The sequence below is a fragment of the Anabrus simplex genome, chromosome 1, assembly GCF_040414725.1.
Source record: "Anabrus simplex isolate iqAnaSimp1 chromosome 1, ASM4041472v1, whole genome shotgun sequence".
Classification (NCBI taxonomy): Eukaryota; Metazoa; Arthropoda; class Insecta; order Orthoptera; family Tettigoniidae; genus Anabrus; species Anabrus simplex.
Window position 1 is genome coordinate 1,741,166,450 of NC_090265.1, and position 27,809 is coordinate 1,741,194,258.

A 27,809-nucleotide genomic window follows, 5' to 3' on the forward strand; every position below is an offset into this window, starting at 1 on the left:
AGCCATTCAGCCCAGCGCGATATAATGAAAAGCATTAAGAAAACATAGGGTGAACTCAACGCAGTTGCCTTTGCTGATAACATCATGATTTGCAGAGAAAACAGAAGATTCGACTCCTGAAGTCCAAGTTTCCGGAGTTCAACCTCAAGATACGGTAAACTATGATGGTGGTGATGTGATGGTGATGATGACTGTGAACAGAGATGGCCGACCAGTTAGCATCAAACTAACAGATTATCAGTTAGAGAGTGTGGGCAGTTTGCCCAAACTTGGCAGTATAGTCTCCAGAGATGGTGGTGGTGGTGATTATTGTTTTAAGAGGAAGTACAACTAGGCAACCATCCTCTATATAACTCTAATCAGTGGGAAAATATGGAAAGGGTCCGACACTTCAAAAAATGAAGGTATCGGCCAAAGAAAGACAAGGGCCACGAAGGGCGTGAAAATGAAAGACTCCCTAGCCCTCGCAAACCTAATAGTGTCGGGGTTGGAAAAGAACAAGAGTTGACCAAGGAGGGTCAGATAGGATAGATGAAACTGAGGAGCCTGGCACAAGTAAGTGGAAGCAATGTCAGGACTCAGCTGAGGGCCCCGTGGTCGCCAACCCACGCTCCAAAGTTCAGAGCCCCTGGGGCCCCTTTTAGTCGCCTCTTACGACAGGCAGGGGATACCTTGGGTGTTATTCTACCGCCCCCACCCACAGGGGTATAAGTCTCCAGAGACCACTTAGCCACAAGAGAGATCACCAATAGGGTGCAAAAGGAGTTCCCTATTTGACCAACAAGTGACGATCCTTCCTTAGGAAATTAAGGTTGCAAAGAAAACAAAATTGGCAATGTTCAATATTGACTTATGGTATCAAAACATGCACCCTCAAGAAGAGACACTTGTCAAGACTGCAGGCAACCGAGATGAAATTCCTGAGGTCCACTATCCAGAAGACCGGGATGGACACGTTAAGACGTAACAAGGTGAGGCAGGAAGCTGGGATTAAGACTTTTCTAATAGACAAGACTCCGTATATTCAGATTATGATGATTCAGACATTGATGAGGATAGAGTCTATGAGAACAGCCCGAGTACAGTCGGAAAGAGAGAGAGGAGGAAAATGCCAGGATAGAAGACATAAAACCTGATGGAAGGATAAGATAGCGACAGTCACTGCATCTAGGGAAAAAACACGGGATGATGTCTTGAAGAACAGAACATTTATGAAAAGAGGAGTGCAGAAGAGGCTTATGAACAGCACCTGGGAAACTTAAACTGTAAGCAACTGATCATGCTGGCACTGTATTTAACTGATAAATTCCTTTATAATTCACAACATTTTAATAATTTGATATTATTTCTAATATGTACTGAAAAATCCATTCCATAAACCTACCATTTCATACTAAAATGGCAGTATTTGCTTGTTTCTTTTCTTATCCCCTATATTAGGGGCTTAGGACATTTTTTAAACAGTTCAGTTCTATGTATTTGTGAGCCTAGGTTTTTCTTTCTTTCTGGCTAGTGGTTTAATGATGCACTAATATATAACAGCTTTTGGTGATGCAAGGATGTGAAAGGGCTAGGATGGGAAGGTGGCAGCCATAGCCCTTCAACATTTGCCTGATGTGAAAATGGGGGAACCCTGGAAAACCATCTTCAGTGTTGCCAAGGTGGGATCCAAGTGTGTCACTTTCATGTTACATGAACTCAGTAACACTACCAACTGACAGAACACACATTTTATTTAACAGTGTGTATTTTCATTCCTTGTTTAATAATGTGCTATTTTAATGACTATGCTACAGTGCAATATTATATTAAACTTGTATGTTCGACAGACTGAAAGCTTTTAAGTTACACTAAACTATCATGTTAAAATTGTGTATTACAAAAACGTGTTCGCTTTGGAATTACAATATAAGATTTTAACTTTTCATAAGGATACAAATGTAATATAGTAAGTTAGATTTGTCATTACAGTAAATTATTTCCCAATATCATGAGTAGAATGCAAAACGCAGCAAAATTTGCCTATCTGAGCTATATATATTTGCTGGCAAGGCCTGGTGTTTACAGTGCACTATGTCTTCCAGTATGGGCTAGAACAATTTTGTTACTTTCATTGATCTGTCACAGTCATAAACTTGGCTTTGACAATATGAAAATGACCGAGATATGAGCGATGCTAGTGATGCCATTCCTTATGCAGCCAGTCCCTGCTATGAATGGTGTGAAAATGTTGCTCATAAGGTCGGTTGGTGCATGCATTTCAGTGGGCTTGGCAGACTGATGTGTAAGAGCTTCTGGCTCAGTGAAGAAAGCAACGGGAATCTCCCTCACTCCCTAGTACACCTTTTCAGTGATGCCTAGGCCATCTATGACAGCTAATTGAGGAGCTATTGAGGATCCAACCAGCCTTCAGGCTGAGGACAGAACATACACATATGCATCTCCCAAACTTTCTGTTCACTTGCCTGTAATACATTTGAAGTGAAATGTTTTCTTATTAAATTTAATGCACAGTTTCTTGGGTTCCTGTGCCTTCGGTGAAGCTCTTCGAAACACCAGACATCACAACATCAGGTCATCCATAGCACAGACGCTCCGTGAGAAAGGATTTCAAGTGCATGAGGAAGTCCATGGCATTGGAGTAAATGGCAGCACAAGAAGTATAGACATGATTGCCATTAAAGGGAAGAAAGGATATATATTAGACCCCACAGTAAGATTCGAAACACACTCCGACCAACCAGACGAAGTGAACCAAGAAAAGAAGTCTATCTATCAGCCTACAGTGCCGTACTATAAGAATAAATACGAACTGGACGATGTAGAAGTGAGGGGTCTCATGACCGGTGCGAGAGGGACAGTCCCTAAGAAGACGATAGAGCTGATGAAGGTCTTCAACATCAGTACCAAGGAGTTCATCGACTGGGGGCTGAAAGCACTCAGGGGTTCTCTTTTGATACTCAGACACCACTTGTATTCGCCAGACTGAGACATTAATTACTTATTTTTTTATATTTTTTGAATGAAATTGTATGTGTATTCTTTGTCTTAGGCAGCCTCCGAGTGGAGGAAGATTTTGAAAATAAAAATACAGTGATTTTGACTAAAATTTCAAAAACAGTATTATCAATGTAATTGATATTATAGATGTTAGCAATGTTAAATTATAATAATGGCGTGGAATGACCTTAGTAGACGAATAAGTTTGAGTGGTGTCTTTAAGAGTACGAAAGATCACAATACGAAAATAAAGTTGGAATTCAAGAGGCCAAACAAACAGGAGCAAATATTTGTTTATATGAAGGGGAGGAGTTAGGGATTGGAATAACTTATCAAGGGAGATGTTCAATAAATTTCCAATGTCTTTGAAATCATTTAAGAAAAGGCTAGGGAAACAACAGATAGGGAATCTGCCACCTGGGCGACTGCCCTAAATGCTAATCAGTATTGAATGATTGATTGAACTTGTTTTATTTATATTTATTTAGGGATGGTTATGTCATATTTGAACTTTATAGGCTTATTTCATCATTCACATTTGAAACATATTTAAGTATGAAGTATGAATTTTGAAGATCACCACCACTATATCCAAAATTAGTGATGGGAGCAGCATTCGAGACCAAAATGTTGAAGAATTCGATTGTTACAAGTTTTTGAGATATCCTAAATCCTGATAAAAGTATTCAAACACTTCCGCTCAATGTATTCACAAATGATAATCCCAAAGCAAGAATGAAAACTATAATTTCATTTCCCTAGCACATCTCTTCACTATTCATATCAGTGATTCTGAAAAGTATGTATTAGACACTCACATTGGTTGTTTCCAATTACTTTTACAACACTCCCTACAAGCACTGGAGTGGTGTCATTTGGTGATTTGATTTCAGGAATACTCAATGCTTTGATACTTTGTCAATATGTGAATTTTTCATCTAAACAGTGTTATGTGGCTGAAGATGTTAATAATATATGAAGAATGTACCACTTTTAACCAATAAGTTGCCATAAGCAACTAATGTATCGACAAGGTGGAAATAAAAAAAATACTTAGTTGTGAATCTGTTAAAGTGCGATATGGACCATGAAGCTAATTTTATGTAATGCATTTAGGGCAGTCGCCCAGGTGGCAGAATCCCTATCTGTTGTTTCCCTAGCCTTTTCTTAAATTATTACAAAGAAATTGGAAATTTATTGAACAACTCCCTTGGTAAATTATTCCAACCCCTAACTCCCCTTCCTATAAACGAATATTTGTCCCAATTTGTCCTCTTGAATTCCAGCTTTAGACGGCAGATGATCCCCCATATTGTAAGTGAAACGTTCGTACACAGGTAGCCCAAGTGACTTTTTTGAACCAACAGAGGAAGCCATACAGTGGATCACCCAACTGAACATTCTACTATAACTACATCTCGCTCCCAAGGAAAATGTTCCTTGTCTTGTGTATATTTGTAAATATTATGTACTTGTATATATGTATCTAACTTGTTGCCATACACCAATAATAGTAATAATACAGAATGTATTGCAGGTTAGGGTAAGCCTTTGCCTGCAATTACTGGAGTGGTGTCATTTAATGATTTGATTTCAGGAATACTCAAAGCTGATTGAACTTAGAGACCTATCAATGTCTGATGATTCACCGACAGGTAATTCCAGAGAGAATAAAACAAAAATGAAGCAGAGTGGTCCAGTAGAACGGCTGGGCGGATTAGAAAAAAGCTGGGTTTTTTAGTAGACATTTTAAATATATGCCAAGCTTAAATTTCTACTTGTTAATAAATATATGAGAATAGAACCAATCACGAAAAACACAATGTTTACTTAGTTACCTGAAAAAATTACAACACTACAACAAATGTAAACAGTAGAATACGATTTAATGACCTCAGTCTCTTATGTCAAAATTCTTAATAACTCCCTTAACAAAAAATGAACATCCTACTACTGTAGAAAGGTACACGGGCGTACAGTACCCGCATTTTGGTGGATTTCTAAAATGGAATTACCCTGCCATTTGGTCTGAGGAACCAAACATCAATACTGGAGGGTTAAATAAAATTAAAATATTTATTATACTGATGGTTGTCTATTCAATTTGAACTTAAACTGGAATTTTACAGGTAGCTTACCTATGGCAGAGAAATGTTACATTTATGAAGTTAATTAGTGATAAAACTGCAGTAACTACCTACATCACCTATGCTCGAATGAGAAGGGTGCAGCATAATATGGTTGTGACAATATCGAAGAGTTGCCGTGTGGCACATTTATTATTATTCACAAAATTCAGTGAATCTCAATAAACTTTTAGTGCACATGAGAGCATGGTACCAAACAGATCCCTTTTCACACAATTTACAAATGCAGCACATATAAAGTACAGTTTTAGGACTTATTTATTTATCGTATGGCATATATACATATATACAGAAACAAGAAAGCAAGTACATTATATTTTAATATTGCTTCACGTCCGTAGGTTAAACCTTAAAAAGCCCTACACGTGACCCCTGGGTGGAGCTAAGGAAGCAACAACATTGGCTGCTGGACCTATCTTCTAAAGATCTCCCAGCAAATATACAAACTGTACAAAGTTTTAGGACTAATAGTACTGCTTACAATTTACTACATCATAATTGTACTTTAAAATTTTGGTTTGTTTGTGTATCCTTAACGAGCAAGTTTCTCAATTAATGGGGGGCGGGGGCCATTATAGTCCAGTAAGGCTGTTAGTAGATCTATTTGCAATTTGATACATATCACAAAAAATAAAAAATTAACACAACCCTATGCAATCCCTCTGGCAAGAGCATTTGGACCCTCTACATCCACAAACTAGTTTGATCCTCCACCACAACATTGGAGGAAAGAATTTTTTTTTTAAATTAAAGGATAAGAAAATTAAGTATCACTATATCGGCATACAGCACCAGAAGATAAATGACGTAGAAAGATCAATTTTTATTTTCCTTGTCTAATGAATAAAACGCATAAACAAGATGGTATGAAATAAGCAACTATTATTTCTCGGGCAACGATACATCTTACGGCACATGGACTGTTAACTGGCACTAGAGGTTAAGAGTCACAATTCGGGAATAAAGGTACAAGTGAAACCCAGTCTGTAACATAATAAATACTTCCAAAGTGTCAAAATGTAATCGAAAATACAGCGCTAAGGTTGGAAAATAAAACTACTTACTTTTATTTCTCTCTGTCGCATCAAGCGCACAATGTTATTTCCAACTGCTTTATGTTTTCTATTCATCTTCTTTGGTTGAAAATTTCTTACTCCTCGTAGCAATGGTAATAAATTGTATCATAACACAAGAAGCAGCTTGGGTACACTACCGTCCCACATTCTGGATGAATCCTGAAAGTTGAGTGATGCAATCAATGAAGGAAAGTTACTTTCTCACATTATAACGAGTGACCAACAAAACCCAAACATGTTAAATATTTACGATATTCAAGCAAGAAAGTGAATGACCGCCTACCTTCAATCAGAAAAAGCACACCATGTCAACAATGATTTTTTTTTTACTTGTCTCACGGACAGATACGGTGATGCAAAACATTATTTTACGTTTATTAAAATAACTTTCTGATCTTTCTATAGTAAAATATATCTATTTTTCTACGTATCCGGGCAAAGTATGTTGTTTCATTTTAGGTATACAAACTTTCGTCCGTAACAAAACAAACGCATATTGACTTAAATCAGCTGATTTACTTCCATGGGAATGGACATCGATTGTATACTTTTATGCATCAAAGAGTATTATGCATTTTCACAGCCTTTGAAGCAGCTACAGTATATACAAAATTAACTAAGATACATCTTACATAGACATTCAGAAGTATTATATTGCAGGCGGTGAGAAACATGGTGGCACCCATTCGCCCATGTGTTTGAATACCTTCGTATAAACACAAGACCTAAACATGCATGGTACCAAAGGTTCTGAACGAGGGAAGAAGACCGGAAAATCGTCTAAACGTAAAGTAAAAATTTATAAGAATAAGAAGAAAGAACGGGATGAGCTGACAGAAATTCAAGAACTTCAAAAGTCGTATGAAAATGTAAGCTTTTTTTATTTGAGGTTAAGTATTCAGAACCACGTATGTTAGTGATCTTAAATTGACTAATCACCTGAGATTGCATTTTATAAGGGGGGAAAAAACTAATATACTGTAGAATAAAAGTGACTAACATCCATTAAGTGTACTTTCGTGCGCTATTCTGAAATGTTCTTTGGGTCATCAGTCCATAGACTGATTTGATTCAACTCTCCATTCCACTCTATCCTGTGATAACCATCTGTACGTAAATTCTACATCCTACATCTGCTCTAATCTGTTTATCATATTCACACGTAGGTCTACCAGCTACCATCCTTACTGCCTACACTTCCCTCACAAACCAACTGAGCCATTCCTGAGTCTCTTAAGATATGTCTTATCATTCTATCTCTTCTTCTGAACAGATTTCGTCAAATTTTTCTGCTCACTAATTTGATTCAGTATCTCTTCATTGGTGATTTTTTTTTTTTTTTTTTTACAATTTTATTTACATACATTGCACCAACACAGGTCTTATGGCGACGATGGGACAGGAAAGGGCTAGGAGTGGAAAGGAAGGGGCCGTGGCCTCAATTAAGGTACAGCCCCAGCATTTGCCTGGTGTGAAAATGGGAAACCATGGAAAACCATCTTCAGGGCTGTACACAGTGGGGTTCGAACCCACTATCTCCCGAGTACTGGATACAGGCCGCACTTAAGAAGCGACTGCAGCTATCGAGTTCGGTGATTAGTGATTCAATCTACCCATCTCATCGTCGCGCATTCTTCTGTAACACCATTTAACATTATTTTCCATGTTTCACTTCCATACACCATCACGCTCCAGGACATCTTTCTAATTCCTATATCAGTGTTCAAAGTGAGCAAAATTTCTTTTCTGAAGAAAGGCCTTCCTTGTTTTTGCCAGTCTGCATTTTATGTCCTCCTTAGTTATTCACTAGTTATTCTACTTCCTTTTATTGAATTACTAGCTGTAGTACCCAGCATTACCCAGATAATTTTTGAATATTTTCCTTTAAGATTTGTATTGCCTGTTAATTATGTGTGAAATATATTTTGTAGAATTCCTTATTGAGACATTGATTGATATTTTATGATCTATTATGTACTTTTAGAGTTATTTATATGTGTTCGATTTCAAGTTTTAGAGTATTTCATATTCGAGTAAAACTTTGTCCTTGTGGAAGTCCGAATTGACTGGGAAATATTTGATCCTTTCAAAAAATAATAAGTTTGTATGTATTTACCCATCATGCTATAGATATGGTGTACCCGATTCCAACTGTCATTAAGACTGTCACCAATCAGCCTTGCAACCCCAGTAACTGTGAATTCAACACTAATCTCAAGTCATTTTAGACTATTTACTTTTCACCCCATCTCAGCTCCCGTCCCAATGGAGGCTGAACGTGGGTTTAAAAGTTATCTAGAGCGTCACAGTTCATCTCAGTGACACATAAACAATGGATTTGACAATATCGGTTATTTTTAATTATTTTTACATGTCACTCCCTCCCATTTCTCACCCCTAGCGGAGGTAGGAATTCCTCACCTCCATAGTATATTTTTTCTTTTTTTTCCAGATAGTAAGTCATATGTGTTTCTGACTCCTTGGCTGAATGGTCAACGTTGAGGCCTTTGATTCAGAGGGTCCCTAGTTCGATTCCTGGCCGGGTCAGGGATTTTAATTGCCTTTTATTAATTCTTTTGGCCTGAGGACTGGGTGTTTGTGTTTGTCCCAATACTTTCCTCTTCATATTCAGACAACACATTACACTGCCAACCACCACAGAAATACGCAATAGTGATTACATTCCTCCATATAAGGTTGGCATCAGGAAAGGCATCCGGCCGTAAAACATGGCCAAATCCACATGTGCTACACAGTTCGCACCCACAACCCCACAGGTGTGGGAAAAGTGGTAGAAAAAGAAAAATAAGTCATGGGTACCAAGTGTGCTTGAGAGCTATGCTGGAACATACATACATACATACATACATACATACATACATAATCTTGATCATTTTGGGTGTTTTTTGTCTCATTACTTATCGTTTCCCATGCTGATGGGATTGTACTATCTGCGCACTTTTTAGTGATAGATTTGTGTACTGGTTTGAGGAGTAAGGAGGAGGTACTTCCGGTTCCGTTAGTACTGCCAACTGAATGGAAATGAAATCTGAATTGAATCGATAATATGATCAGTCGATATGAATTTTCTAAACCTTTGTTATTTTAAGCCAACAACTGTGTCACACACACATTATATAACATTATATAACATTTCTGGATGCAAATCTTATTCCTAGAGTGAATTCTATAGTTTGGCTTTGCTGTGTAAATAACAACAGTACTAGTATGTAAAGTGTACGCCAGACGTCACACAGCGATGCATAAGCGATTCATAGTTTGTGTTTCAAAGATTGCCAGTACGAATCTCGAAGATTGCCGAGGTCTACCACTTCAGCACTAGGGTGTAAATCTATCGCTAAAAAGTGCGCAGATAGTACTGTACTTACATGCCATCGGGATTGTCACTGTTCATCCCAACAACCCCAAAACTTTTGGTTTGAAAATAACATTGGGCATTTTTGATTATTTTTACATGTCATCCCCTTCCAATTCCTATCTCATAGTAATTTCCTTATAGATAGTAAATCAGATGTGTGCCAAGTTAGGTTGAGAGTTACACTGGAACATACAAACATCCATAATCTTGGCCATTTTGGACATGCTTTTCCTTTGACTTTGACTTAAACAGTAACTGGAGTGTCTTGCTCATCTCAGCAACCCCGATAACTATGGATTCGACACTAATATAGGTCATTTTTTATTATCTTTACATTTAACTCCCTCCCCTAGGAGTGTCTAACTCTCACAGTATTTGTTTCCAGATAGTGAGTCTTATGTGAACGAAATTAGGTTAAGAGGTATACTGGAACAACACATCGGCACCAACAGCAGCAATTTTGATGTGTCATTTACTTTCAATTTGGGATGTGTTGTTCGGACTTCATCAGTGTTTTAAATTTGGATTGTAAATTGAGACACCAGATTGTTTACTTTATTATGTGTTGTGTGTGAGCATATGTTTTTTTCCAATTGGATCGTGGCTGAAGATGACACAGTGGGTGTGGAGTTACAACTAATCCCAATTACTGTATATAGGACACTATACAAGCTAATGGTATTGAATAGGTGGGCCCTTCTCTACCCTTTGATAGTAATCTCGTATAGCACCACATTTCTAGAGCATCAATCCTATGGCGATCCGCCATCTTCATCGTCCAAGTTTCTGCTACATAGGTCGTGATAGGGAACATCAGAGTTCGAATGAGGGTGGGCTTTGTCTTGGAAGTGATGGAGGTGTCCTTCCAGATGTGAGTAAGTTTTGCTGTTGAATTTCTCGAAATCGCAATGCACTTACAGATCTCAGCTTCACAGTCTTCAGTATTTGTGACAATAGATCCCAGATACTCCAAGCGACTGACAACCTCATAATCACCAATTCTTGTTATGGCAGGTCTGTTGTTATTAAAATGATCTACAATCATCACTTTGGTTTTTATTGTTGATTTCAAGACCATATTCTCTGCTTCGCTCGTCTAACCTCTGCATGATGGTTTCTAGTTCATGATCATCTAGTGCAGTAATCACAGTGTCATCCACATATCTGAGATTGTTCATTTTCCTGCCACCAACTGTGATGGCGTCATTCCAATCCTCGAGAATCTTCCTCATAATGTACTCACTGTATACATTAAATAGAAGGGGGGAGAGAATGCAACCTTGTCACACTCCAGCAGTAGTAGAAAAGATGTCTGAGAAGTTGCTATTAACTCTCACTGTCGCTGTGTTTGAAGACTACAATTCTTGAATCAGGTACACTAAATGACTTGACGTCCCCATCTCAATGAGTATAGCCCAGAGCTTTGATCATTTCACCTTGTTGAAGGCTTTCTTGTAGTCCACGAAGCACAGGAATGTCGTGATTTGTACTCCTTTGTCTTCTCTATGAGCTGCCGTATGTTTAGGATCTGCTCACAAGTTCCTTTGCCAGGAACAAACCCGATTTGTTCCTCTGATATTTGTGGAAGTAAGAAGGTCTTCAACCTCTCATTCAGCACAGTGAACATGATTTTACTGGCATGGGAGATGAGGGCTATCGTTCAGTAGTTTGCACAGTCAAGTGGAGAACCTTTCTTGAACAGTGGTGTGAAGATGGAGTGTCACCACTGGTCCGGCCAATTTCCAGATGTCCATATCACTACAGTGGTTAAGTGTAAGAGAGGACCAAGAGCCCTAACTTCGCCACCTACAAAGGCATAATAAATAAATAAATAAATATCTTCTGACATAACTTGTGGAGGATGTTGACACCTAGGTCACCCATGTTCTTTAGGATTTCAGCAGTGATTCTATCTTGGCCTGGTGCTTTCTGGTTCCAGAGCTATTTTATTGCATGTTCCACTTTTTCTCTAAGTATCGTTGGTTCAATGTCTGTTGGGTTTTGGTGGCCTGACATTGGTTGTGGGTCATCAGTGAACAGTTTGATGCAGTATTTTCTCCACACTCTGTGGTGATACCTGCTGCATTTGAGATGATATTCACTTGGTCATCTTTAATAATCTGAATTAGGAATAAACTCTCGTGCTAAGTATTTCACCTTGTTGTACAGCCCTACGCTGTGATTTTTGGAAATACTTGGATACATATCGGTATTGTCAAAGAAAGTAACGTATGATACAGAGCAATTTTGAAGTCTTTGAGAATATTACATAATTCGGTGGAATTTTTAACTGTTTTGTTTGCAAGGAATTGATAATGATTACTTAGAAATGTTTGGATGAATTTAGAGATTGTATAGGTCAGGCTAGGTCTGCAATTTATGGTTGGTCTCACGGGCATGTCGGCCTAGTGGTCTTTAGGAAGAGTTCTAGCTTTGGGTAGTTTAGGGTTCATGTTAATGAACTTCTGTGCTTCTGAGGTTGTAAATAAAGAAGTACTATGTTTAAGAATTTGTGTAAGTCCGTGATGTTGGAAATGGGGGTATTTCTGGACTTCAGCAAAAGTATTTCCTGAAAAAATTCCTCTGTATTTGTTACATAAGTAGACTTATTTAGATTCTCTGCAGTATTTCGTTTCTCCGAAGACCATAAAAGTAGTTAGTGGGACGTAAAGCAATTAGCATTATTATTAGTATTTCGTTTGTGTGCTTTTGTAACAATTAAATTGTTAGAGTCAATTTTTTTTAAGTTAATGGAATTGTTTTTGTGCAATAGTGTTACACTTATTGGTTTTTAGATTTTGAATGAAAGCGACAACAAATCTATCATCAACACACCTCTGTAAGAAAGAAACCAAACGGCTCCTTAGGACGTCCACTCTCTCGTAAGTCCACCCACACAAATCGCTATCTTCATGCAGATACTCACCACCATTAAGCACAAAAACAACGCATTCTCACGACACTCACTCACTGATTAATGGAATGCATGATGTTCCTGAAACATGTATGATAGAATAAATTATTTCAACATAAGAATAATATGAAGCCTCCACCTTATCAATACATTTATTTATATACTATTAGTTACAGTAATCACAGTACCGGTTTCGACCCCTCGAGGGTCATCCTCAGCTGTCATATATAAATATAGTTATTAAAATATCACATAAGAAGGTGTTGTACATACATGAAAATTGACCAATTTGACAGGTCGTTTAAAATAAATTATATGTTAAAATGGTAAAATGAGTCCTTTCTTCTTCAATTATTAAAGATTACGTAATGTAAAAGACAAGTCCTTATAATGTTCTTGTTGATTTGATAAGCGTAAATTAAGATTTGTACTATTGTGTATGCACTAATGTTCTTAAAGTAATCACTATTTTACGTTAAATCTTATAATTAATTGTTAAAAACATTTCGAAATTTTATTCTTCTGGCAATTATGTTGCTTATTTCACGATGTCCTTCAGATGGTAGTATGTGTATCTTGAAGTGATCTGGATACTTTCTATGACGAAATAGGTCGTAGTTTAATGTTCGGTTCGATGCATTGTCTATGTACTATGTTCATAGTAGGCCTATATACTAAATGCTGAGTTAATAGTAATGCATATTGTAAGTATAAAAATTTGTTTAGTTTGCGACGTGCGCCTTAATATGACGTTATACACTATGTCAAGTGTCAAATGGTTTACATACAGTATTTTAGTCTTAAATGATAGCGTGTGGGCTTCTTTCTATATGTTGTAGGCTGTGATATCTGTAAGTAGAAATGAAATGTATAAGAAACGGCGTTTAATGGATTTGTAAAGAGTAAAGTTGTGTGTATTGTACTTACTCTGGGTGTTGACACTATGTGCGTTGCATGGCAGCACGTCGAGTTCTGTTACGTGTTAGTCTGTGGCTGCTGCTCGCGGCTGTAGAGGGGAAGTTAGGAGGGGTAGGAGGAGTGGCTGTTGGGGGAGTGGGATTAGAGTGGGAGGTGTCTTTGGGCAGATCTTTTATATGTATCGGATGTTGTTTCTTAACTCTTTTTAGATAATTACTTTTTAGGAGGGGAATAACTGCATCAAAAAGAATGTTGGTTTTTTCTGTAATTTCATTCAAGTTAAAATTTGGATTGACGTATTGGTCTAGGTTTATGTAAAATTCTTCCATGATACTGAGCAAGGGCCTCTTGGGGTTGGTACTTAGGACTTGCATGTCATTTTCAATATTTGTAAATTTGTGTTTATGGTCTTCGATATGTTGTCCTATGGCTGAAAAATGTCTATGTTTTATTGCATTTATGTGTTCATTGTATCGTATTTGGAAGTTCCTCCCAGTATGTCCTATGTAACTGGCCTCGCTGTCGTTACATTTCATGCGATAGACTCCTGAGTCGTTGTATCGATTTATATTGTTAACAGATTTAGAATTATGTAAGATATTGGCATTGTTGCGTGTGGTTTTATAAGCTATTTATGGCCTCGGTTTTTAAAATTTGTTATGGGATGTATATAGCTGTTGTTATAGGTGAACATTACGTAGTCCTTTTTGGTTTTTTCAGTTCTGATTAATTTGGATTTGGGTTGATTTTTTATTTTGTATATGATCTCTTTTTTATATCCATTCTGTCTGGCTATTTCATGGATTAAATTAAGTTCTTTATTTAGTTCTTTTTTTTGTTAGTGGTATGTTGTAAGCTCTATATATCATACTATAATAGGCAGCTTTCTTGTGTGTGTTAGGGTGGGTAGAGTCTATTTTTATTGTATTGGATGTGTGAGTGGGCTTTCTATATATTTTATATGTTAAATGGTCATGGTGCCTGGTTATAGATATGTCTAGATAGTAATTGGTGTAATTGTTTTCTGTTTCCATTATGAATTTTATATGGGGATCTATTCCATTTAATTGTTTAAAATTTTGGTTTCATTAGTGTGTCTATTGTCTATTATAACAAATACATCATCTACAAATCTGCTCCAGAAGAGGATATTATCTCGTTTTTGGATTTCTTGGTGTTCCATGTGATCTATATAGATTTCAGCTAATATACCTGATGTTGGGGATCCTATTGGTAAGCCTTTTTGGTGATATGTAGTGTCATGAAATTTAAAATAGTTGTTGTTGATAGCAAAGTGAAGTAATTTTATGAACTCTTCTAGAGTACTAAGTTTGCTGTAGTTTTCAAGATTAGATTCTATAATTTTTATGGTTTTTTGTGTAGGTATGTTGGGGTACATGTTTATTATGCCATATGATGCTAGTCTATGGTGTTGTTCTATTTTTATTTTTTTAGTGATATTGCAGAACTCTATTTTCTTTTTCTTTTTTGGCTAAAAATACGTAATGTTTTTTGAGAAATGTTTGATTAAATTGTGAAAATTTGTAAGTAGGACTTGGTTTATAGTTTATTATGGGCCTCATTAGAATGTTGTCTTTATGAATCTTTGGGTATGCTTTAGCAGTGGGTAGTCCTGGGTTCATTGTGATGAGTTTCATAGTTTCTTGTTCGTTTAAAAGAAAATGGGTGTTTTTTAGTAAAGTTTTTAGATTTCTTTGGATGCTGTTAGTAGGGTCTTTGTTTTTGACTTGAAAAATTTCATCTTGGAAACAAGTTTTGGTTTTGGTTATGTAGCCTATTCATCTTTATCCATGATGACAGTTGTATTGCCTTTATCTGCTTTAGTTATTAGTAAATTGTTCTGTTTGATTTTGTTTTTGAGTTTTTTAAGTTGTGTATAGTTTTTGGTATCTTGGTTGTTGTTCTCCTTACTGATACTATTGATGTACAGTGGTAATCTTTTCTTAATTTCATATCTGATTATGTCGCGTTGTTCATGGGGTATTTTGTTTATGGCGTTCTCGGTTTCAGTAATGATAGTAGTGATATTTTGAAATACTGAATCATTTCCCCAATTATGTTTGGGTCTCTTACTCAGTATAATGGATTCTGTTTCATTAAATGTTGTGTTTGTTAGATTTTTCATTGGTGGATGAAATACATGTTGATCGTTATCGTTAGGTTTGGTCAAATGTTGTCTGTTGAGTGCATTATTCTGTGTGTCCTGGATATGTGATTGTTTTAATGCATTTAACTTCTTATTTAATGTGTTCTCCTTTTAGATGGCTATATTAGTTATTTTTTCATTAGTTATTTGCTGGAAGTTGTCCCAATAACTGTTTGGTAGGTCATGAGAGGCTTTCAGATGTGTTTCGTAAAGTTGTGTATTGAGGTGTTGTTTTTCCTTGCACAAGAATTTGATTTCTTCTTTTAGCCACATTTGGTTTGTCTTTTACTGTGTGTTACGGGTTTGGTTAGTGTTCCTGTGTTTGTTGTTGTATTTTTTGAGAAATTTTGGTATTAGATCGTTTAATAGGCATTCTTTTAAAAAAGTGATGCTTTTGACTACATTTGTGATTTTGATTTTTAAATTTTGATATTTTAACACCTCAATACACAACTTTACGAAACACATCTGAAAGCCTCTCATGACCTACCAGACAGTTATTGGGACAACTTCCAGCAAATAAGTAATGAAAAAATAACTAATATAGCCATCCAAAAGGAGAACACATTAAATAAGAAGTTAAATGCATTAAAACAATCACATATCCAGGACACACAGAATAATGCACTCAACAGACAACATTTGACCAAACCTAACGATAACGATCAACATGTATTTCATCCACCAATGAAAAATCTAACAAACACAACATTTAATGAAACAGAATCCATTATACTGAGTAAGAGACCCAAACATAATTGGGGAAATGATTCAGTATTTCAAAATATCACTACTATCATTACTGAAACCGAGAACGCCATAAACAAAATACCCCATGAACAACGCGACATAATCAGATATGAAATTAAGAAAAGATTACCACTGTACATCAATAGTATCAGTAAGGAGAACAACAACCAAGATACCAAAAACTATACACAACTTAAAAAACTCAAAAACAAAATCAAACAGAACAATTTACTAATAACTAAAGCAGATAAAGGCAATACAACTGTCATCATGGATAAAGATGAATAGGCTACATAACCAAAACCAAAACTTGTTTCCAAGATGAAATTTTTCAAGTCAAAAACAAAGACCCTACTAACAGCATCCAAAGAAATCTAAAAACTTTACTAAAAAACACCCATTTTCTTTTAAACGAACAAGAAACTATGAAACTCATCACAATGAACCCAGGACTACCCACTGCTAAAGCATACCCAAAGATTCATAAAGACAACATTCTAATGAGGCCCATAATAAACTATAAACCAAGTCCTACTTACAAATTTTCACAATTTAATCAAACATTTCTCAAAAAACATTACGTATTTTTAGCCAAAAAAGAAAAAGAAAATAGAGTTCTGCAATATCACTAAAAAAATAAAAATAGAACAACACCATAGACTAGCATCATATGACATAATAAACATGTACCCCAACATACTTACACAAAAAACCATAAAAATTATAGAATCTAATCTTGAAAACTACAGCAAACTTAGTACTCTAGAAGAGTTCATAAAATTACTTCACTTTGCTATCAACAACAACTATTTTAAATTTCATGACACTACATATCACCAAAAAGGCTTACCAATAGGATCCCCAACATCAGGTATATTAGCTGAAATCTATATAGATCACATGGAACACCAAGAAATCCAAAAACGAGATAATATCCTCTTCTGGTGCAGATTTGTAGATGATGTATTTGTTATAATAGACAATAGACACACTAATGAAACCAAAATTTTAGAACAATTAAGTGGAATAGATCCCCATATAAAATTCATAATGGAAACAGAAAACAATTACACCAATTACTATTTAGACATATCTATAACCAGGCACCATGACCATTTAACATATAAAATATATAGAAAGCCCACTCACACATCCAATACAATAAAAATAGACTCTACCCACCCTAACACACACAAGAAAGCTGCCTATTATAGTATGATATATAGAGCTTACAACATACCACTAACAAAAAAAGAACTAAATAAAGAACTTAATTTAATCCATGAAATAGCCAGACAGAATGGATATAAAAAAGAGATCATATACAAAATAAAAAATCAACCCAAATCCAAATTAATCAGAACTGAAAAAACCAAAAAGGACTACGTAATGTTCACCTATAACAACAGCTATATACATCCCATAACGAACATCTTTAAAAAAACGAGGCTAAAAATAGCTTATAAAACCACACGCAACAATGCCACTATCTTACATAATTCTAAATCTGTTAACAATATAAATCGATACAACCACTCAGGAGTCTAACGCATGAAATGTAACGACTGCGAGGCCAGTTAGGACATACTGGGAGGAACTTCCAAATACGATACAACGAACACATAAATGCAATAAAACATAGACGTTTTTCAGCCATAGGACAACATATCGAAGACCATAAACACAAATTCACAAATATTGAAAATGACATGCAAATACGTCAATCAAAATTTTAACTTGAATGAAATTACAGAAAAAACCAACATTCTTTTTGATGCAGTTATTCCCCTCCTAAAAAGTAATTATCTAAAAAGAGTTAAGAAACAACATCCGATACATATAAAAGATCTGCCCAAAGACACCTCCCACTCTAATCCCACTCCCCCAACAGCCACTCCTCCTACCCCTCCTAACTTCCCCTCTACAGCCGCGAGCAGCAGCCACAGACTAACACGTAACAGAACTCGACGTGCTGCCATGCAACGCACATAGTGTCAACACCCAGAGTAAGTACAATACACACAACTTTACTCTTTACAAATCCATTAAACGCCGTTTCTTATACATTTCATTTCTACTTACAGATATCACAGCCTACAACATATAGAAAGAAGCCCACACGCTATCATTTAAGACTAAAATACTGTATGTAAACCATTTGACACTTGACATAGTGTATAACGTCATATTAAGGTGCACGTCGCAAACTAAACAAATTTTTATACTTACAATATGCATTACTATTAACTCAGCATTTAGTATATAGGCCTACTATGAACATAGTACATAGACAATGCATCGAACCGAACATTAAACTACGACCTATTTCGTCATAGAAAGTATCCAGATCACTTCAAGATACACATACTACCAACTGAAGGACATCGTGAAATAAGCAACATAATTGCCAGAAGAATAAAATTTCGAAATGTTTTTAACAATTAATTATAAGATTTAACGTAAAATAGTGATTACTTTAACAGAGGTGCCAACTATTACGGATTGTCCGTAATAATTACAGATTTCACCTCACGATTACATAATTACGGTCAAAGGGGAAATTATTATGGAAAAGCAGACATTATCATGAAAAAATAATTTTGAACGGTAAAAATTAAAAAAAAGAAGGAAATATTTTCGAGCCTTTCTCCTAAATCGTCCTCGTTTCAGTGCTTGTGAGTTGGCAATGATACTTATTCGATCGTTACTTCCTTTGCTACCCACAAGCGCTGTAAAATTCATTGTGAATGAAGGAGCTCAGGTGCTGCCCTTCTCCACTATAAATCCTTCAGTAATGTTGTATTTGCTGTGTTAAGTTTACCTGGAAAGAAGTAAGGCCTACATTAAGCACATCAGCACTGGAATCGCTTATGGTTCAGAGGACGAAAATGCCATCACAGTGGGAAGGATGCTTCAAGAAAAACTACACTGAAAAGCAGCTGCTGCGTGAGAAACAAGCTTCAAGTAATGTTTTATCACAGAACTGACAGGTTGTGTGCAAATGTTACTGTGTAATATGGTATACTTTCAAATAGATTGCTAGAGGGAAGGGCAAAGGGGGTGTCATTAGTGACAAGGAAGGAGCATGCTTTGGACTTGACTCAAAATTCTTCTTGGCGGTGGAGGGCGATTACTGATAATCCACTTAAAAGGTTGGCACCTCTGCTTTAAGAACATTAGTGCATACACCGTAGTACAAATCTCAATTTACGCTTATCAAATCAACAAGAACATTATAAAGACTTGTCTTTTACATTACGTAATCTTTATTAATTGAAGAAGAAAGGACTCATTTTACCATTTTAACATATAATTTATTTTAAACGACCTGTCAAATTGGTCAATTTTCATGTATGTACAACACCTTCTTATGTGATGTTTTAATAACTATATTTGTATATGACAGCTGAGGATGACCCTCGAGGGGTCGAAATCGGTACTGTGATTACTGTAACTAATAGTATATAAATAAATGTATTGATAAGGTGGAGGCTTCATATTATTCTTATGTTGTAGCTACAATCAATACGGAAATGAAGCTTATAGATTATGATAGAATAAATAATTCTCGATCATTAAAAGTGTATTGACAAGGTGGGCCCAACGTAAACTATTTTAAATAGTTTCTTTAATAGATATAAACTCACCAAGAGGGCGATACGAATTTGTGAGCCATCAAATATCCAGGACATACTCAAAGTCACATTCAAGGGTAATGGTTACAGCGATGTGCAGATTCATAGAGACCTGCATCCCAGAGAAATGACCAAACAAAGCTCACAGAAGGAAGCAGTGAAGGGAACTGCCTACCTCCCTTACATTCACAACACCACAGTTCGAATTGCCAAGGTCCTCTGCAAACACAATATAAAAACCATGTTTGGCACTATTACTAAAATTGCTCACAGTCTGGGTAAAACCAAGGACAAATTGTCTCCACTTTTACGTCCTGGGATATACAAAATTCCCTGTACTTGCAGCAAGGTATACATTGGCCAAACATGCCGGTCCATTGGTAGGCTTACTCATATCAAGAAACATGAATGAAATATTAGTCTCAACCAGCCAGACAAATCAGCAATAGCTGAGCACGCCCTATCATCGGGTCATGATCTCATGTTCCAAGACTGAGCGGGTTGGCCGTGCGGTTAGCGGAGTGCGGCTGTCAGCTTGCTTCTGGGAGATAGTGGGTTCGAATCCCACTGTCGGCAGCCCTGAAGATGGTTTTCAATGGTTTCCCATTTTCACACCAGGCAAATTCTGGGGCTGTACCTTAATTAAGACCTATCTGTGTCGGTGTGACGTAAAGCCACTAAGAAAAAAAAAAGCGTGTTCCAAGATGCTCGAGCTCTTACCTACACTAGACACTACATGCCCAGGATTATACAGGAAGCTGAGGAAATACGTATAAATCCTAACAATTTCAACAGGGACACTGGTTATCAATTAAGTAATATGTGGTTCAAATGCATACGTTCTTCGTCATCAGATGTTTCATTCCAGGCTTGTGTCAGTGTCATACTTTTATATGTGTGTACACCTGGTATGTTATGTGACTCCTTCTCGGACTGATTCTGATGATTCCGTCAGCTTCCTTTTCGAACGCTAGCGTTGTACCGCGTACTGTGGGCCATCTGGTGACGAATGAACGTATGACTTCCAATTGTCTTATTAATGCCTGAATTCAAACTTCATTCTCGGAGAAGTCTTCCTTGAAAACAGTCAAGATTTTCTTCTGAAGATGCAGAGCAAAATTCTCTGCGAAATGTAAAGAATTTTACCTTATTTTCTTGACACGGCATAAGCCCAAAAGCCTAGGTCATGTCTGTTAATACAGGCCGTGAAAGCATTAATGGTAATAAAAATTTATTTCCAGTATCGTTCCGTGTTAATCCTGTAAGAAAGCTTTACATTCAGTAAACCAGGACTGATGATGTGTGAATGGCTACCAGTACCCAGTATGTTGCCTGCACATAGATTAGTTCCCATGCAAAATCTGACAGAAAGAAGAATATAGCCCAAATATTTTAATTTATTTCCCAACATATTAACACTCCCTCTGCAGCTCATTTTGGCAGAATTTAAGACCAGCATCTAAGCTACTGTGTTAATGACTCTACATATATATTTATATAATATTGCTTCATTGTTCCAGGTTGATAGTTCAAATATTGCAAGTTTTCAAGATCTACCCTTATCAAGAAGGACCCTGAAAGGATTGAGTGAAAATGGTTTTACTGTTCCAACAGAAATTCAGAGAGAAAGTATTTGCCTGGGTCTTCGTGGGTTGGATATTTTAGGAGCAGCTAAAACTGGAAGTGGGAAAACTTTGGCATTTTTGATTCCCGTAAGTAGACAAAAGGAAAGTATGGAAGATTTACAGTATCATTAAGACAATATCTATTGGGAATGAATATTGATACATTCCACTTCAAACCAAATGTTTTATGATAAGCTAAAAAGTCTGCTTATTTGGCAAGGAGAAAAATAATTTTCGTGTAACTTTTTTTAATTACTCCCTCCTCACTCCCCACATCCTCTGAAATTTTTCATGGTGTGGGTTACTGTAGTGACGTCCTAGTTCGTGAACCATGGGCAATGGCTGAGAGGCCTAGTAAGTGGTCCTGAGAGTCAGAATACCAGTTGCTATGGAATGGGAGTGGGCATCTCGGACATGTTCTGAGTCATAGCCCTCCTTGTGCTCAGGCGGCTAGGACTATACAATTCACCGGTGGTCCATAATCCGTTAGAGGAGAGATCCTCACTTGGACTATGTGTAAGTAGGGTAGCATCCTGCTTCATGAGTTTACCGAGCTCAGAACATTTTAAGCAAGCCTCGGACCTATGGGAGTAACGGAGTCCCACTCCCATTTGACAGGCAAGGGACTTCTTGGAAACAACTTGGCAAACGAAATGGAATTCCATGGGGAGCTATCAATATTAATGGGGCTTATGGAAGAAAGAAAGTAGAACTAGCTGAGTCAGCAAAGGCGATGCACCTGGATGTGCTAGGAGTAAGTGATATTTGGGTAAGGGGAGATAACGAGGAAGGGATAGGAGATTATAAAGTGTACCTGACGGGTGTTAGAAAGTGAAGGGCAATTTGGGGTAGGGCTCTTTATCAGGAATACCATTACACGCAACATAGTTTCTGGTAGGCACATAAATGAGCGAATGATGTGGGTAGATTTGTCAGTTGGAGGAATTGGGACTAGAATTGTGTCCGTGTATTCACCATGTGAGGGTGCAGATGAGGATGAAGTTGACAAGTTTTATGAAGCATTGAGTAACATAGTGGTCAGGGTCAACAGCAAGGATAGAATAGTGCTAATGGGCGATTTCAATGCGAGAGTTAGGAACAGAACTGAAGGATACAAAAAGTTGATTGGTAAATGTGGGGAAGATATGGAAGCTAATGGGAATGGGAAGCGTTTGCTGGACTTCTGTGCTAGTATGGGTTTAGCTATTACGAATACATTCTTCAAGCATAAGGCTATTCACCGCTACACATGGGAGGCTAGGGGTACCAGATCCATAATGGACTATATCTTAACAGACTTCGAATTCAGGAAATCTGTGAGGAATGTACGAGTTTTTCGCGGATATTTCGATGATACAGACCACTATATGATCTGTAGTGAACTAAGTATATCTAGGCCTAGGGTAGAGAAAGTGAAATCTGTCTGCAAACGAATAAGGGTAGAACATCTCCAGGACGAGGAAATTAGACAGAAGTACATGGATATGATTTGTGAGAAGTTTCGAACAGTAGACGGTAAGCAGGTTCAGGATATAGAAAGTGAATGGGTGGCATACAGGGATGCTTTAGTAGAAACAGCAAAGGAATGCCTAGGAACAACTGTGTGTAAAGATGGGAAAAGGCGAACATCTTGGTGGAATGATGAAGTGAGAGCAGCTTGTAAACGTAAAAAGAAAGCTTATCAGAAATGGCTCCAAACAAGGGCCAAAGTCACTGAAAGAAAAGAAATATTTGATCTTTATCATGCAAAATCATAATTTTCCTAATTGGGACTGTAGAAAATTTATTACCCCTACCGTTCACATTTTTCTTTTAGATAGCTTGTGTATACTATTTTGCTTTATATTGCACCATCACAGACAGAAAGTGACCATGGTCCTTGAGGCAGTATGATGATGACGATGATAGTAGTAATGATAATAATAATAATAAAGGTACCGTCCAAGCATTTGCCTGGTGTGAAAATGGGAAACTGCAGAAAAACCATCTACAGAGCTGCCAACGGTGGGGTTTGAACCCTCTCCCAAATGTTACCTCTCAAGCTAAGTTGACCAAACCACATAACCAACTCACTCAATAATATATCATCATGCAGATGTACCTTAATTAAGGCCACGGCCGCTTCCTTCCAACTCCTGGGCGTTTCCTGTCGCATCATCGCCATAAGGCCTATCTGTGTCGGTGCTCCGTAAAGCAAGTAAAAAAAAAAAATATATATATATATCATCATCTACTAAAGGCAATGCCTTGTCGCTTTAGCCACATGTGACGATCTTCTGCTGGCTTCTTCATGTTGCCATATGAACCACATGCCAGTTCACCAACTAAGTTCCTGATGTATGACATCCTTGGTCGTCCCCTGGGCCTCTTTTCCAGTACTTTACCTTCAATGATGGTTTGGGGAAGAGAGTCATGTCTCAGTACATGTCCAGAGAACTTCCTATTCAATATCGTATTTAATAAACATCGATTCTCTTTTATGTTCTTTAAAACAAGGTCACTTGTTTTTTATCCATCCAACTTGTTTTTGTAATTCTTCTCCAAAACCACATTTCTGCAGCTTCAGGTTTTGTTTCTTCATGTTTCCCTAATGTCCAGGTTTCGCATCCATACAGAAGAACACTCCAAACAAAGGTCTTGAGAAATGATTATTTCTGGTCTCCAAACTGAGATGGTTGTTTAGCAATAAGTTTTTCTTATTTTGGAAGGCTTGTTTTGCTACCACTGTTCTTTTCTTGATTTCTGAAAGGGATCGGTTATCAGAGGTAATTACACTACTCAAATAGGAAAATTCTGTGACTTGTTCTATTGGTGTGTTATTTAATTTTAAGTGTTTTGTACCTGTAGGCATCTTTTTGTCTACTATCATGAATTTTGTTTTCTTTATATTTATTTTTAATTTAAATTTTTTTGAAGGAATTGTTGAATGTTCTTAGCATCTTGTTCATAATTGTCATATATATATACTGTATACTAATTTAACAATAATAGATGTGAATGTGAAAAAATTACATGATTTAAAATAAATGAAAAAAGAATCTGTTAGACAAATATATTGCCCTCTTTTTGTAATGTTCCGTCAGTAATAAAAATAACAAATCAATCTAGTGTTTAGACAGATAATTACAGTTTCAGATAGAAAAGGAATAATTCATTTAGCTCAAAACTTATGGAAGTTATAAAGCCTCAAAATGTGACCAAAAAGCTATATGACAGTTGATAGCTTACAGATATTCCAGAGTTCATTGTCTTAAAGATCTCTGGTAGTGCAATCGCCGGGCCCATGGTGTAGAGTAGTGTGCCTGCCTCTCACCCGGAGGCCCCGGGTTCGATTCCCAGCTACGTCAGGGATTTTTAGCTGGACCTGAGGGCTGGTTCGAGGTCCACTCAGCCTACGTGATGAGAATTGAGGAGCTATCTGATGGTGAGATAGCGGCCCCGGTCTAGAAAGCCAAGAATAACGACCGAGAAGATTCGTCATGCTGGCCACACAACACCTTGTAATCTGCAGGCCTTCGGGCTGAGCAGCGGTCGCTTGGTAGGCCAAGGCCCTTCAAGGGCTCTAGTGCCATGGGGTTTGGTTTTGGTAGTGCAATCAGTATTACCTGAAAAAATTAACTCAACCATTATATCCATTCCAGTAGAATTCCAGCACAATCATAATGTCAAAATTGGTAAATAGGCAACCTAGATTGCACCATTTTAGGAGGTCTGCACCACAGTAGCTGAGGCAGTAAGATAGTAATTATAAAAAATATACTTCAAGGTCCTCGGCCATCTCTTGGGAGTGCATAGCTCCCACACTTTAGCAGTAAAGAGGTTTGACTTACATGCTAGGCCCCTTAGGATAACAACAACAATAACAACCACCACACTGAGCGAGTTGGCCATACGGTTAGGGGCATGCAGCTGCGAGCTTGCAATCAGGAGATGATGGGTTCGAACCCCACTGTCTGAAACCCTGAAGATGGTTTTCCATGGTTTCCCATTTTTACACCAGTTAAATGCTGGGGCTGTTCCTTAATTAAGCCCACAGCCGCTTCCTTCCCACTCCTAGCCGTTTCTTATCTCATTGTCGCCGTAACGCCTATCTGTCTCGACGCGACATAAAGCAACTTGTAAAAATAAAATTTAAGAAAAGACACACCACAGATTGCAGGTAACGAAACTTGAAAGCAGCCAAGGCATGACCCAAGCAAAGCAAAGTGCATAGACACTGCTGAGAGTGATGGTAGACATAGAGGGTAAGGTGCATTCAGTCTGTAAGAACTTTACTGTTCTCCATTGCCCCCGCTCTGTCTCTGAGAGTTTGTCTATGGAGCTATGTGGTACTGGAGAACAATCTCATTCCTAACCCAGAAGTGTAATTGTACATAGAATCTGTAACAATATATGCAGAGATGTCTGTTATCAAACATGCATTGAGTGTAAAGTCGAACCAATTCTAATAAGATTTTGAAGGAAATGGACAGATTTGTTGAGAAAAACCTCTAAAAATGAGTAAGAGTTCAGAAATTTATATGTGAAGTCCTGAATTGTGTAGCAGAAAGGTGAATAATGGTTTATGTATTGCAAATGAAATTTTTCATTCGAATGTGAAGATAAAATTGAACAAGTTAACTCTATGGTTCAGATCATATAGCTGTGAGCTCCTATTTGGGAAATGGTGGGTTCAAACCCCACTGAGGGCAACCCTGAAGATGGTTTTCCATGATTTCCCATCTTCATATCAGGCATATCAGTTTTGCACCTTAATTAAGGCCACAGTCAATTTATTCCCAATCCTAGCCCTGTCCTGTCCCGTCCCGTCCCAACGTTGCCATAAGACCTGTTTGTGTCTGTCCAATATAAAACTAACAACAAATAACAGTAAAGTGTCAGCCATCACAAAACAACAATCGGAAATATTTTGGTGCATGAAATGAGAGAAATTTACTTCGTTTAAGGGAAATAACAACTCATGCACAGCTGTTACTTCAAGACTGCTCAGGGAAGATACTGGACTTTCATAGGTTTGTGATTCAGCCCAAGATACTTAACAAATCAATGAAAAGAGAGATATATCTCTTGTGTTAAGGAAAACACTATAAAGGGTTTAAAAATTGCATTGCACTGTAATGTTGGCAGTAAAATGTCATTTTCGAACAAAGGGCATGATTATAAGGAAAACTACTGATTGAAATCACATTTAAGGTCTGCAAGAAAGGGATGAATGCCATACTGTTTAATGTAGGAGTGGCTTCAAATTTGCTTGCAGAGAGCTCTTCTGATTGAACAAAATTGCTGGTTGTTTTAGGCATTTTGTGCAGTCATCTAGTGCAAGATGTAAAGAGAGGAGGTCAGATACTGAAGCAACCATTATTCTGGAAGAATTTGCACCCTTTCCTCTACCACTGTGTATTTCAGATAACAAACCACAGAAAGGCTGGCTTCATAAGTTTCATAATAAGCAGCTTTCATTAGGATGGTACTACCTCAAATTGGAAAAATATTATTACTGAACTACAGTCAAAATCGGTTATAACGACTTCAAAGGGACCGCCAGTCAGCAGTCGTTATAGCCGATAGTCGCACAAACCAGTTTTTGTTTTTTTGTTTTTACTAAAAATGTCATATCTGTAAGTTTTAGTCAGCACACTTACATGGTTAATTAACAAAATGTAATTAAAACTTCAAAAAAGTATCTAAAATAAGTATTTTATTTGTGGAGTGGGACCACAAGGAATTTCTTTGGCTTTCGCTTGAAGAATAGGTACATTGATCAGCACATTATTTGTTCTTTGCTCCTTAAAACATCTAAGTAAAGATTCTTCAATTTATCTTTGTGCTCAGATATTCTGGCCCGCTTGACTTTTAAAGAATTTCATTCGAAAAGAGACCATATTTCTTCTCTGTCCTTCCAAATTGTAGAAATCGTTCAGTGTGATACACATAATTCCTTTGCTCTGCCTTACATTTGTTTCCCAATTTTCTAATCGCCATATTATGTGTGAATTTTTTCAGTATTAAACACTTCCCTTTCCTTTTGCATCATTTTTACAGTGATGCTCGCCTTGACCATTTAACAGACTGAATGATTTGAAGTCTACAATAATAAGCATTACATTGTTGTGGGCAATCCCCAAAATACATATAGCCGACGTTATAGCCGATACATTTCTCTGAAATTGTGATGAGAATAAGTCGTTTTATATGATA

The 27,809-nt window shown here is 37.1% G+C and overlaps 2 protein-coding genes across 2 annotated transcripts in view; one reads left to right on the forward strand and one right to left on the reverse strand.

Moving 5' to 3' along the window:
* The window catches only part of adp (adipose), a 177,993-nt gene extending 171,254 nt beyond the window's left edge, over nt 1-6,739 (reverse strand). Inside the window, exons 1-2 of the mRNA XM_067138475.2 lie at nt 6,507-6,739; nt 6,212-6,382 (exon numbers count right to left, since the gene is read on the reverse strand). Coding sequence (XP_066994576.2) covers nt 6,212-6,277 — 66 coding nt within the window. The 5' untranslated portion in view covers nt 6,278-6,382; nt 6,507-6,739. The remainder of the gene's footprint in view (nt 1-6,211; nt 6,383-6,506) is intronic.
* A 158-nt stretch (nt 6,740-6,897) lies between these two features.
* Nucleotides 6,898-27,809, forward strand: part of LOC136882510 (probable ATP-dependent RNA helicase DDX10) — a 154,553-nt gene continuing 133,641 nt past the window's right edge. The window contains exons 1-2 of the mRNA XM_067155132.2: nt 6,898-7,092; nt 21,507-21,698. Of these exons, the coding sequence (XP_067011233.2) occupies nt 6,955-7,092; nt 21,507-21,698 (330 nt within the window). The 5' untranslated portion in view covers nt 6,898-6,954. The remainder of the gene's footprint in view (nt 7,093-21,506; nt 21,699-27,809) is intronic.